A 15,195-nucleotide genomic window follows, 5' to 3' on the forward strand; every position below is an offset into this window, starting at 1 on the left:
GCCTTGGCACTCTATCGTATGCTTTCTCCAGATCAATAAATATCAGATGTAGCTCCCGTAGTTTCTCTCGAAACTTTTCCATCATCTACCATAACCCAAAGATAACATCTGTCTTTGATCTACCAGGCACGAAGCCAAATTGTTCCTTTGCAACCTCCACCTCCTTCCTCAATCTTCCATCAAGAATCCTTTCTAGGATTTTCATTGTGTGGGACATCAACTTTATTCCTCTGTAATTCTTAGTCTTGTGCATCCCCTTTACTCTTGTAGATGGGGACAAGAGTACTTTCCCTCCATTCCTCAGGTATATTTTCCTGTTGGCAAACTTTCATGAACAGGTCCCACAGCAGGTCAATTCCCTCTTCCCACCAGTGCCTTCCATGCCTCCACTGGAATCCTGTCTGGGCCTACCGATTTTCTATTCTTCATCCTCTTCATGGCCTCCTTCACTTCCACTCTACTGATGTTCTGCACCATCCCCTCAGAAGGCTGCCCATCTTCTCTGTGAATCCTCACATTTTCCTCATTCAAAAGTCCCTCAAAGTATATTCTCCATCTGTTTCTTATGTCCACATCCCTCCATAATACTCTTCCTTCAGCATCTACAATCTGCCTCACATGTAAGATGTCCTTTGCTGCTTGTCCTTCCTTTGTTTATAATTGATCATACAGATCTTGATATGCCATGGCTTTTGCCTGCACCACAACTCTCTTGGCTTCTTGCTTTCTCTCTGTACACCTCTCTGTCCTCTTCCACTCTTGACTCATCCCATGTCTACTTTGCCTTCCTCTTAGCTGTCACTGCTTCTTGAACATCATTATTCCACCACCAACCCTCGTTCTGCTCTCTAATCTTTCCAGATGTCTCACCAAGCACCTTAACTGCACAGTTCAGGATTACTTTTGAATTATGTTTCCACCAATCTTGTACACTTTCCGGTCCATCCGAAATATAAAATATAAAACCAATTAACTACCATATAAGTAAATATAAACAAAAATGGTTAGAACATTTAAATTGAATTATCATTTTTTTATTCTTATTCAGGCCTCCATGGAGTCAAAAGACTCATCGTGGGAGGTCCTTCCTAAGAACATAAAGTCTGTCAAGACTCATCGAGGGGAGGCCCCCCCCCACTAAGAAACACAAAGTCTATCATACCACTCCTTAAACTCATTGACCGTTCTCGCTCTCACCACTCCATCAGGCAATGCATTCCACGGTTCAACCACCCTCCATGCAAAGAAACCACTTCTCACCCTCTTGCTCACAGCTTCCTTTCGTAACTTCGAGGGATGGCCTCTTGTCATCACTCCTTCCCGCTGTTCAACCAAGTGAAACAACTCCCCAGTGTCAATCCTGTAACCACCTCTCAACAGTTTAAAAGTCTCAATCATATCACCTCTCCTTCTTCTATCCACCAAACTCTGCAGTCCACATTCCCTCAGCCGATCCTCATAACCAAAATTGTACAGTCCTGAAACCATCTTTGTCATCTGTCTTTGTATCCTTTCCACAGTTAATTTATCCCCTTCAAATCCTGGGGACCAAATCTGAGAACAATAGTCTAAGTGTGGTCTGATCAGAGACTTATACAACGGAATGATAACCCTTTTATCTCATCAGGTCAGTGTCCTTCTCATAATTGCAGCAATCCTCTGTGTTACCTTCACCACCTTTGCAATATGTCTCCTAAATTTCAGGTTTCTATCAATCATCAACCCCAGATCTCTTTTCTCCCCTACTTCCTCCAGTATAACTCCTCCCATAGAGTATGCAGCATCCCATCGATGTTTCCCAAACCTCAAGACCTTACATTTTACTGCATTAAACTGATAGCCCCATTCATTTGCCCATCAATCTAGCTTATTCAAATCCTCTTGTAGGGTTACCACATTTGCGCTATTACTAATAATCCTTCCCAGCTTCGCATCATCTACAAACAAATGAATATCCGCTTGCAATCCACTGGCAATATCACTTATATAAAGGTTAAACAATATAGGTCCCAGTACTGAGCCCTGTGGGACCCCCACTTGTAACTCTCCACCATACACAACTCTCTGATACCTATCAGACAGCCAATCCTGAATCCAGTTGACCAATTTGACATCCAAACCCATGTGCAGCAACTTAAATATCAGCTTATCATGTGGCACCCTGTCAAATGCCTTCGCTAAGTCCAAGAAAATTGCAGTATATGCCTTTCCCTCATCTAATGTTCTTGACTTTATTATAAAGGCTAGCATATTGCTAAAACAAGAGCGCCCTTTCACAAATCCATGTTGACTCTCACAGATAACATTACCCTCATCTGCCCAATGCTGTATACGGTCCCTCACTACTTTCTCCAAGATCTTAACAACCACTGATGACACACAGACTGGCCTATAATTAGACAATTCCAGTCTATTACCACCCTTATGCAATGGCACTATCTTACCTTCCTTCCATTCCCTGGGCACCTTTCCAGCAGCCAGACTTTTATTGAAAAGCCAGGTTAAAGGCACTGTCAGTTCCCTAGCACATGCTCTCAAAACTCGTGGTGAAATACCATCCAGTCCCAAAGCTTTACTGACAACCAGAGTACTCAGTATTTGAAACACACTCTCCTCCTGTACCTCTAAACCTCGAACCTGCCCTATCCCTCTAGCATTAAAATTGACTCCTCTAGGATGAAATACTCCAATAAAGTGTTCATTGAACAATTCCACTATGTCCTCTGCATCAGTCACTCTATTCCCATTTTTATCCCACAATATCATTCTTTCACAGTCATTTCTCCTCCTACTGGCCACATAGCTAAAACATTCCCTAGGATTTTCTTTGAATCTTGGGGCCAATCTCCTCTTATATTCCAGTTTTGCTTTCTAGTCACTTTCTAGCCACACTAGTCACTCTTCTGGCCTGTGTCTTATATTCTTCATGCATCTTCTCTTCACCTGTCTCCTTATATCTCTTCCATAGCCTCTTTTTCGCATGCAATTCCTGTTTAATATTGTTTGTCATCCACTTTACTCCAAATTGTGTCCTCTTCTTCACTGATGGTACACAACTTACCATTACTGCTAACAAATATTCTTTTACAATTTCCCATGCACTAATGATATCCTGGCCTTCCAATTCCTCCCTCCATGAAACTTTCCAAAGTTGACGTCTAATACTATTATAATCACCTGCTTTATAATTCCACATAAGTTCCCATCTCTTTGATACTCCTGCATGTCTATTCATTTTCCAAGTCAAAACCATATGGTCACCCTCTCCAACCGGTGGGAGAGATGTCATCTCAGTTATTATCAACTCTTCTGATGCTATAACCAAATCCAAAACTCTTGAACCTCTTGTTCCCTCTGTTACATGTTGCCTAAGACATTTGTCTCTCAAGAATTCTAGAAATTCCATTCCCCTATTGCTACATGCATCTTCCTCTCTCCAATTTATACTACTGTAGTTAAAATCTCACATAACAATTCATCTTGCACTTGCCAAACTTAACTGTCTAAACATCTCCTTTGCAATAGGAGATGTTTAGACAGTTAACATCCTCTCATCCTCTGTGCTCTTGGGTCTGTAGCAACACCCCACTAAATATCCTGTCTTACCTACTCTACCTCACAATATGCTCTCAAAATCATTTGTCTCACTGCTTTCCAAAGCCTCCACTCTTAGAGTACATAGGTCGTCACTTATCATAAGCAGTAACTCACCACCATGCTTTCCCCTCCTATCCTGACGAAAAATGCTGTATCCAGCAACTTCTATTCCTGTTATTATACCCCCTCAGTGAGCCCAATAACTTTTGGCCAGGTTGATGCTATCTGCACCACCAATTCCTCTCCCTTATTCCGGATACTCCTGGCATTAGTATAAAGCATATAAATGCCATTGTTTCTATACCCAGCATTATCCCCTCTAGACTCCACTGGGCTCAGTGTTACCTGATGTCGTCTCCCTTCTCCCAAGTATCCATTCCCACAAGAGGCCACCCCTGCTATCATCCTCCCTGGGACACATTGACTCGTTCAGAACAGCAATCTTTCCAGATGCCTACGTCCTTCCTCATTCAAATGTAAGCAGTCTCTCGCATACAATTCCTCTCTTTCCTCAAACGCACTCCAAACATTCACATATACCAGTCTCTCTTGTCACACATTCTCATTATTATGCCATTCAATATCACCGCTCTTCTGCTCAACTCGTCATTATCATACCTAGGCAACACGCACTCTATTTTTCCTCTCTCTGTCTTCTTCCGTACAGCCTCAAGCAAAAATCTCATATCTCATGCTGCCCGACTTACATTACCACTCAAGTCATTTGTTCCTACCATCACAATCATCTCATCCACCCTTTCACCTCTCTTAATTGCCATAGCCACCCTTTCTATTGTTCCTCCTGGCAAACACTCCTCACGCATCCTATCTTGAACACCATGGATCATCGAGTCGCCATACATTATACCTCTTACCATTCCCTCTCTCTCCTATTGTTTCCATTCTCTCCTCTTCTTTCATTCCCATAGGTCTCTCTCATTCCCTCTCCTCTACTGCTATTCTCTCTTCTAGCATTCTCATACCTCTCTCTCTCCTACTGTTTCCATTCTCTCCTCTTTTAGCACTTCCATACATCTACTGTTTCCATTTTCTCCACTTCTACCACTTCCATATCCCTCTCTCATTCCGTCTCTCCTACTGTTTCCATCCTCTAATCTTCTAGCATTCCCATACCTCTCTCTCTCTCTCATTCCATCTCTCCTACTATTTCCATTCTCTCCTCTTTTAGTACTTCCATATCTCTCTCTCATTCAATCTCTCCTACTGTTTCTATCCTCTCGTCTGCTAGCATTCCCATACCTCTCTCTCATTCCCTCTCTTCTACTGTTTCCATTCTCTCCTCTTCTAGCACCTCCCATACCTCTCACTCATTCCCTCTCTTCTACTGTTTCCTTTCTCTCCTCTTCTAACACTTCCAAAATTCTCCCTCTTCCCTACTCTGATTCGGCTTGCATTTATCTCTTCCATTCTCCTAATCTTATCTTTCATACTTCTGCTCTCATTCACAAGACATTTCAGCTCATCTATCTACCTCTGCAGGTCAGTCACTCTTAATCTAAATTCACTCTCCCAAACAAACCATCTCCTAAACTTTCACAGTCACTCACGCCTTCCACACTATCGACTATTATTTTCTCATTCATATATATATTTTTTTCATTCTCTCCTATCACACTACTTGTCTTCCTACATTCATTCCCCATTCCTGGAGCAACAAGGTCAGATATTGATATTTCGAATGCACTTATTTCCTCCCACTGCCTGCATTTTGCGCACATACACTCTCCGCTCTCGTTCACAAGCCACATATCCAATTCCCGAGACGCATACATGCCGCAAGTACTGCACGCCACAAAGTCCCTTATGATATTGCTTATAATAGAGTTCTTAAATGGCGGAGGACTTGGCAATACGCCACTTGCGACTGCAGCTGAATCTGCCATCATTCCTTACTGCCGAGTAGCGTAATCGTTAATTATTCAATTAATAAATTCCGTTAAATAAATAAGAAAAAAAGCACAAACAATTACAAGCAAAACAAAACATTTAAGTATACTAAATAAATGGACAATAGCAGACTGTCAAAAATCCTATACAGATATAAAATAAATGGGAAAGAGAAGAATTGGAAGACGAAGAAAGTGATGACATGAGGGAACAGGCAACTTTGCCTAAAATCTGTGACAGGGAGGAGACAAGAGGACATAAGGGGAATTTTTGTGCAGTTAAGAAAGGTTGAGAGTTAGATTTTTGTCTCAAGGAACTGTAAATAGGTGGAACAATTTGGCTTTTGAAGTGTTGAGTGCATATAGTATGAATGAGCTTAAGAGAAGGTATGGCAGCTGGTGTTGATGTATTGCCTTTATGATGAGTCTTTGACTCCCCTGCAGGTCTAAATATAATAAAGTGTGCTAATGATATTGATCTCCAAGCAGAAAACAAATATGATCTTCAGGAAATCATCACAAAGTTCATACTCTTCAAAAATATGGCTTTACCATAAGTATCCAAAAATCAAAAACAATGACCAATATCCATGTTTCTAACCATAGAGGAAGTGCTGTAGCAGAAATTGTAAAAAAAAAAAATCATACTCGAGGATACACCTATGGAAGAAGTCAGTTATTTTAAATAAGGCAATATCTTTAATTAATGGAAGATCAAGACAGGATATTAGAATAAAAATTGCAAAAGCAATAACATCACTCCATAAGCTAAAACTACTATGGATGGATAGCAAGCCTTCAATTATAAATATATTATGTGTTATTAACAAACTAGTTAATTCTGTACTTTTATAAGGTAGTGAAACTTGGACTCTTTTAAGAGAAGATAAAAAGAGGTTGCTGCATCATTCAAAAAGGATTAAAAACTATTTTCCTTCTTCAAATATTTTTTCGCAGTCACAGAGACATCTTCAAGAAGTACACACAAATCCTATATGCATAAGGTGCCTTCTGTTGAGCGTCTGTATGAGTCATCGGTTGTAAATTGGGATCTCTGAGGATTAATGTTTTCGATATTGTGGGAAGTTTCTTGCATCTGTATTTATTTAAATTAGGCTAATTTCTGAGGATCAGCTGCAGATTCTAAAAACAGTCTTTCTTTCCTAAATTCGAGGTCCCTGAATACACTATACCTTCCACATTCTATCCCAGTAACTATATCATCTTCTGTCAGCCATGTCTCACTAATGCCAATAACCTTTGGCCAGGATGAACTAATCAATGCCAAAAATTTCACCTGCTTGTTCTGAATGTTCCTGGCATTAGTGTACAAAAAGTGCAAAGTCCCCTCGGACCCACAGTTCTCCTGATGCTTTATACTAACTATCCCATTCTGGTTTGTTACCATTGTAGCTAACTTAGGCATATTATGTACATTCATACACTCAACTGCCTCGGTGATGTCTACATATCCACTCATCAGCTTCCCTCCCCCTAAAAGCTCTAGTTTCTCTGATTTTGCACATGCACTCTCACTTCGTTCAACAACACGTTTTCCAGACTCTGAACACCAAATCCATTGAGATGCAAACCATCCTTCTTGTATAAGTCCTTTTGCCTGTCAAACTCACTCCACACATCCCTAAACTCCAAGCCACTCTTCCTGTATAACTTAAGCATTGAACATTCACTATTATGGCCCTCCTTCTCAGCTCTGGCAACAGACTCACTATCTTAACTCTCTCACTCTTTTCTTTTGCTACTTCAAGTAATTCTTTCATCTTCTCTCATGTCATTCTTTTCTCCTTTCAAATCATTCATTCCAGCCAATATGATCATCCCCTTTCACCTCATCTTTTTGTGCTCTAATAGCCTCACTAACATCATTAATTTCTGCACCCGGAAAGCACGATTTTGTCAATCTCTCACCGATCGCACCTCTTATGATTGAATTGCCGTACAAGACTCACACTTTGATTTTTCGTTCTCTCTTAGTTGAGCCCTCATTTCTCTTATCTCGCACTTCTTTCGTTTTGATATCAGCTGACCCACTCACCAGACGTTTCTGCATTTGTTGCAGCTCCCACTTCACCCTGTGTATCACTCCACATAACTGAGCTATCTCCCTTGTTACAGCCAACTCTTCATTCTTTACATCTGTTATACTATTTTCTTGATCAACACTTTTACTCTCTCTCTCTCTCTCTCTCTCTCAATTGTATTACATTTAATCTCTCTCTTTCAATCCTGTTTGCCAATACATCACATACATTTTCAAGCATATTCTCAGTTCTGTCCACTATTCAATCTCATCATGACCTGAGACACACTTTTGACTCTTGCTTTCATAGCATTTTTGGCACACTTTCCACCACTATCGCTTTTAAACCAAATTTCATTTGCCTTTGGTAAAGTATACATCTTGCAGACATTGTATTGCATGAAGTCCCTTTGGTTAAATTCTTTAAACAGTGATGCCTTGGATGCCACTGTTCTGCTTCGCATCAGTGCCATGTGCTATGCTACGTGACTTACCATGCTATACTGACAATATTTAAAACTTAACTATTAACTTAAAACTAATTAACTCCACAACTAATTCTAACACAATTTTTAACTAATAATGCTATTTTTTTAAAAAACTAAACAACTTAGCTTCAGAGCTCTCCAAACACAATCGTACCACCATATGCCATCTGACAGCATTCAAAGGCATAGAATAAGTTCTTCTAGCCAGCAACTAGAATTGAACCTAAGTCACTCTTTGGGTGGCTTAGCTGTGCAAACTCCACTTATCCTGAGCTACACATTCTCTTTTTTTTGATTTGTTGGTATCAAAGAATGATGTATGGTGGTGCTGAATCTAAGAGAATGAGGATGTACTGCAGGGTTCTATCCTCCTGTTTAATTTTATATTAATGACAGCAAGGATGATCTGGAGAGAAACATTTAATTACATGCAGACAATGCTAAGTTGGGCTTGGGTGATAAGGGACATTTCAAATACAGAATCTTGACTTGAACAAGCTGCTTTTATGGGCAAATGTTAATGAGTATCAGTTTAATGTTGACAAATGCAAGATTATGCATTTTCGATTGAAGATACTGCAGACTGAGTATTTTATTAATGGGAATTTTCTGCAAGTGGCTGATGAAGTTAGACTCAGGGGTAATAGTGGATAGCAAGTTAAAATTTAGAAGCTACACTGCCAAGATGTTTAAAGCATCACATCAGACAACTGCAATTTGAAAAGAACACTAATTTGTATAGATAAGGAAATTATTTTCCCACTTTACATGGCCCTGAGAAGCCCACATCTGAGCATGGAGATGAGGAAACAATGAAAAAAAAAAGGTTCAAGGTTCAGCACCAGTTAACCAAAATCATATCTGGCTTGTAGAACACTGCATATATGAAGAAGTTAAGAAATAGAAAGAGGTTCTTACAGTATAGATACAGGGCAAATTTTGTAATTCATGGTAGATTGTGTGTGTGTGTGTTGGGGGGGGGGGGGAATTCAGGGTCATCACCACAAAATGAGTAAGGGTGTTAGCAGGAAGAATGTCAGATCCGGTTCTTTTCATAGTATGTAGTGAGAGAATGGAATAAGCTGCCAATGGACATAGTGAGTACATCACTGGTGAATGTTTTTAAGGAGAGACATGACAGGTATCAAGAAATTAAACCTTCCATGGCCCTTCTTTGATGAGTCCCTGATTATCTGGAGATGTATATGTATTATAATAACAATATTCTTATTATTATTAATGATAACAAATTTTCTAACTTAAATATTACTTCTTAATTTGACCAATCTATATTTAATATATTTTACAGAATTACAAAATTCTGTAAGATATATTAAATATAGATTTTTCAAATGTATAATTCTCATCAGATTTTACAACCATTCTTTTAGAAAGATATATTTTTTCACACTAATGCTATACAAATATAGCAAACTGTATAGCGAATAATATTATAATAAACTTGCTCACTACGCTAAACATTATTTGCAATATTATTAACAAATAATATTAATAAATACAGTGGTATCTCGATAATCTGAACCTCTTTAGTCCGAACCCTCCAGTAATCCGAACGGTGCTTTGAAAGAAAAAAAAAGTTTTATTTATTAAGTATTATTTTTATTTAATAATTATTATATTAACTATTATTATTTATTTCTTATTATTACAATACAGTATAACCACGGTGATACACAAAAAGAGGAAATTCAAAACGTGCATAATTTGGTTAAAAATATAAATCTAGATGTTGAAATTTCACAAACAGATATTATGGAATGGATTACAGGCAGAACCCAAAAGTGAATTTGAAATCAAATCAGATGCTGAAATTATAAATATGACGCTACAGAATGAATTAGAAGATGATGACGACGATAAAGAACTCAAAGAAAAAAAAAAGTAAAACATCAAGAGGCAGTTGACAGTTTTAATATGCATATAGAATGGGCTAAGCAGAATGATACGCCATTCCACAAAATTTTATTGCTAATGCAGCTCCAAGAAGACACCTTTGAAAAGTTTAGGTTCCAAGAAGCAAAAGAAAATCAGTGGCTTTTTTACAAAGAAATAAAAAACTTTTTTTGTGTTGTGTACAAGGAAGTGATATTTTTACCCCAATTAAGTTATGTACTGAACTATGCAATTTTATTAAATCAGAATCCTCAACAATACAGGTACATACAAACTCAATTTTTTTTACTAAAATAAACTTGTGCACTGAATTATTTTTTAAGTTTTATATTACAGTATAGCACTTTTTTTTTCTATCAGATACTTCATTTATTTACAGAATTAAATTGATGTACCAATTTCCCCTAAAGAGACAACAAACACTAGTTATTGTTGTCTCTTTGGGGGAAAATTCACTAATTCGAACGAGCACAGTTTTTATTAGTTCAGATTAGCAAGATACCACTGTAATATTTACTAGAGCAACCTATGTTTATAAGAAACTCAATTCCTAGAAATGACTACACTAGTATCCTCAACAGTGATGATAACAATATGTTTATATGCATAATGAATTCATAACCAAGAAGGGATTAATATTACCTTTTTGGTGGAATATATTCATCATTTGTAGGCATATTTTCTATATCCCCAATTTCTTTCTCCTCATCCTCTTTAAAACTACCTTGAAGACATAATGATCGCCAGTATGGTCGATGTACAGATATCACATTCAAAATGCTATCGACGATGCTATAAAGAATAGTGTTTAAATTATTAGCAGTCACTGTGAAATGGTAAAAAATAACTTTTTTTAGTTATTTGTGTCATCCTAAGAACAACTATTTACACATTTTGGCATCAAGGTTATGCAATATTAGAATTTCTAAATGCATTTAAATAAAAAGACCATTTAACAAGTTTACAAAAAAATCATATTATTATATAATAAAATCATATTATTTATTTAAAATCATTATATTATGAATACCTTAAAAATATCAGATTGATATCAACCAAAATGATTTGTAAGGAGTATATATATCTTTTCAGTCTTTATCATGGCCTTCATCGAAAGGAACTTTATATTCATCATATGGAAGGACACAACTACTACACTCATACAACTTACTTCTCCCACAATCAAGGCAAGCAACATTAGTTTTATTCTTTATTTTTCTCTTGGTCTAGGCAAAAATGATAAGCTGTGAAAATTATGGAGACAGTTACTATGTATGGGCAAAACTAAAATAATTACTCAATATTTCAACCTTCATATCAAGATCAAAATTAGTAGCGTGCACGCATGCGCACACACACGCACACACACACACATATATATATATAATAAAATATATATATAAAAATACAGATACAAGCTGCATTGTAATTCACTATGGTATGCTATACCATTACTACTATGGTAAACCACTCCAGCCTGATCTATGGTGCAGGTCAAATAATGTTAAAAATAAATAAATAAAAATGAACTACATAACCACAGTATGTGATAAATAAAAAGTAAATAAATAAATAAAGCAGTATCATTAACACCAGCTAAAGTTTATGTTACTGAAGTCCTGTTATTTCAGATTTCTCCAGTCTTACTTGAAGAGCAACGAAACTCGGGATTGGTGAGGAATTACAGTTCTGTTCCCAGGGCGTAGCAGCCCACAGGTTGGGAACCACTGGCCTATAGGCATAAGTTGCACAAATTCGTATTTACAATTAATTCATTGAAGTTGAATATATTTTAAAGTATTCAAGGAGAATATATTTAGTATTCATTCTCAGCTAAATAATCAGCATTTTTTTTATCCTTCAAAACGGTACTTTATGAATGCTGTTTTTCATGCTTCAGATTTTTGGTTTCTTTCCTTTCTATACAATATTTGGTAGAGTGGAATCAAAGCAAATGAAGATGACTAGTGGAGGGCCTCAGGACTCTGAGGCCCTCCTAGCCATACATAGCAGATGATTTTTTTTTTGGGGGGGTGTATATTCAGTTGTTTGCCAATGTTCAAAAAGTTGTTTGCCAAAATTCAAGTGATGCAACTTTTAGTTGATAAAGGTATATAGATACCTTACAGAATGTTTTAAAAATAACTGGCAGTGTGGGCAAAGGACAATAGTTGTCAATTTAAAGTTGTAAAATGTAAGGTAATGCACTTTGGGATGAAAGGATGATTACATACTTTGTATCATATTGATGGTACTAGATTACAGGAAATTGATAAGGCTATGGATGTTGGGGTGATGGTGGATAAAAATTTGAAATTCAGAGGACACATTGCAAGAGTGGCAAAATAACCCAGAAGATTACTTGGATGTTGAAGAACAAACTGACAAGTAAAGATAGGGAGGAGGTTATTATCCCTCTTTATAAGGCTATGATTTGGCCACATGTTGACTATTATGCACTGATTTAGTCACCTGCATTTCTAGGGGGGGGGGGAGTAGTGGAGAGGATTCAGAGACGAGTGACCAAGCTCATGACAGATCTGCAGAATGAAGATAGATTGAAGCTGTGTACAGAGCTGGCTGACATGTGGAGGATAGGGGATATGATAGAAACTTATAAGTTAATAGAGGGATTCTATAAAATTGACACAAAAGAAATTTTTAAATACATGAGGAGTAGGGAAAAAACAAGTGATGACACTTGGAAGTTGTCTAAGAGTGTGATTAGAGTATAAAATCACACAAACAGAAGCCTATGACTAGAGGAATCTGAAATAACAGGACTCCAGTAACATAAACTTCAGCTGGTGTTAATGACACTGCTTTATTTATTTATTTTTTATTTATTACATTGGTGTGCAGACTAGGTTCTTTACTTGGAGAGTGATGAATGAGTGGAATTGTGAGAGGTAGTCGAGAGCATCTTAACTGTGAATAAGTTTAAAGAGATGTATGATAGGTAATATGTTAATGGATAGCGTGAGTCTCCCACGATGAGCTTTTCAACTCCATGGAGTACCTGTATAAATAATAGTAATAATAATATTTGCATTATGTATGCCTTTCCTCAGCAGAGCTGACTGCTAGGCACATCCATAGGTGGTGGAACAGCCTCCAGATATGGTGGCTAGCTGTGACAAAAGCAGGGTGTAGGGGGAGCAGAGTTGGTAGCTCTACTCGACTAAAACCTAACAAAAACCCTAGGACCACTATGTCATGGCAAGTCAGTGCCATCATAAAAGCACTTGTCCTGGTAGTGAGCAGCAGGGCTACCAGTACTGGATAGACGGCGAAAAACGATAATTTGGCAGGACTGAAGGCCAGACAAACATAGGTATGGAAAACCCGAGGTCTTTAATATTGACATCATTGCAAGATGGAAGGAAATGGGAACCCAGGACTACATAGCATGGAAGTTGAACTAAAGAATTCCCAAGTAAGGAGAAACCAAAACTTACCTGAATAATAGAAGGCTGTTTCCAGCAGGAGACAAGACCATTGCAAGGCTTCTCAGGCCATCAACTGGCAAAATCCCTTCAAAATAGGTACTTGGAATGTGAGATCCATGAAGTAATGTGGAAATGTAGAAAATTAAAAGATGGAAATGAAATTAGATGAATGAATATTGTCATTCTTGAAGTGAGGTAAGATGACAAGACAGTGGAAATTATTACAGAATGATCTACTCATGTTTCTCAAATGACATACAGGTGTTGGATTCCTGGTAAATAAGAAATTAGAATATCAGAATAAACACATTTGGGGATATAGTGAAAAAATAATCCTATTTAAGATTCAAGCTGAGCGAAGAGACCTAGCGCTTATACAGTTATATATGCCAACAACAGGATGCCATGATGAGGAAACAGAAGTCTATGAACAGACTGAAGAAGGACAGATGAGAGTAAATGATCAAGAAAACTTGATCTTGATTGAAAATTGGAATGTTGCTGGAGAGAAGGAGAAGATTACTGGTATATTTGGACTTGGCAAATGAAATGACAAAGGGGGAAAAACTCATTGAATTCTGAAAAAGCCACAACATAACCATTGTAAATACACTATCTGAACAGCAAAAGACAATACACATCGATTACACCAAGCAACACAGAATAACATCAATTAGACTACATATTCATCCGAAAAAAAAATATTGTAACCAGGTGAAACTATGCAAAAGTTACCTTGGAGCAGATGCAAACACTGACCATATCTCAGTCATAATGACAAGTCAATTATAATTTGAAAAAAAAAAAAAAAAAAAAAAAACCATACAAAAAATAAAACATCATAAAATAAAAAAAATGATCAAAATGCTCATAAAGATTTTATTATTATTACTGCACCCTCCATGGAGTCGGCAGACTCATCATGGGAGGTTCATAAAACTGACAACATATTTATCATACAAAATTTTAAAATCCTTAACACTCCTTATATTAATAACACATTCTGGTAATGCATTCCATTCACTGACAATTCTTCATGTAAAAAATATACTCCTCACACCCCTCTTCACCACACTCTTACACAGCTTCCGAGGATGACCTCTGGTTTTTCCCCTCTCGCCTTCTACTCTTTTTATAATCTCAATTAGATTAATCCAATAAAATACTCTCACTAACTTAAATGTCCCTATCATATCACCTCTTTTCTTCCTTCCTATCCATTAAACTCTGCAATCCATATTTCTTCAACCTCTCTCTCCATAGCCAGCATTCCAAAGTCCTGATATTGTCTCAGTCACTCTTCTCTGGACCCTCTCAAATGTTTTCACATCACAATGAAAGGTGACCAGATCTGAGCACAGTAGTTCAAGTGGTTTGATCAGTACTTTATACAGTGGCCCACTTCCATATCCCTACATGTTAAGTACTTCTTATCATAGCACCAACTGAAACTAACACGCAATGCCACTGCTGACTAAGATGGTTTCTATTCTCTGGAATGTTCATTGTTGTGTCTCTTCAAGCCATTACTGTTTAATTAATCCCAAATCATGTGCTAATAGTGCCAAATGTCCCATTGTGTCAGAATTTTGCACTATTTTTTGTCTTCTGTAAAACAAAACCCATTTTGCAGAGTGTTGGGTTGAATTGCGTCCAATACATTTTTTGTTACAGGGCTTTCAGCACCTTCTCTTTAATTATGGCCACCCTGTGTGCGTGTGTGTATATATACAGGTATCCCTTGCTTAGCGCAGTTTTGCTTAACGCGGATTTGATTATCGGGCGAAATTAAATGCGGC

At 37.5% G+C, this 15,195-nt stretch overlaps 1 protein-coding gene across 3 annotated transcripts in view; it reads right to left on the reverse strand.

Moving 5' to 3' along the window:
* The window catches only part of LOC150095019 (protein deacetylase HDAC6-like), a 694,680-nt gene that overhangs the window by 323,088 nt on the left and 356,397 nt on the right, over nucleotides 1-15,195 (reverse strand). For all 3 annotated transcript variants that reach the window (XM_090411706.1, XM_090411707.1, XM_090411705.1), the window contains exon 16: nucleotides 10,590-10,739. In XM_090411706.1, coding sequence (XP_090267832.1) covers nucleotides 10,590-10,739 — 150 coding nt within the window. The remainder of the gene's footprint in view (nucleotides 1-10,589; nucleotides 10,740-15,195) is intronic.

Source organism: Typopeltis vanoorti, chromosome 21, assembly GCF_054136105.1.
Source record: "Typopeltis vanoorti isolate ZY-2024b chromosome 21, IOZ_Tvanoo_1.0, whole genome shotgun sequence".
Lineage (NCBI taxonomy): Eukaryota > Metazoa > Arthropoda > Arachnida > Uropygi > Thelyphonidae > Typopeltis > Typopeltis vanoorti.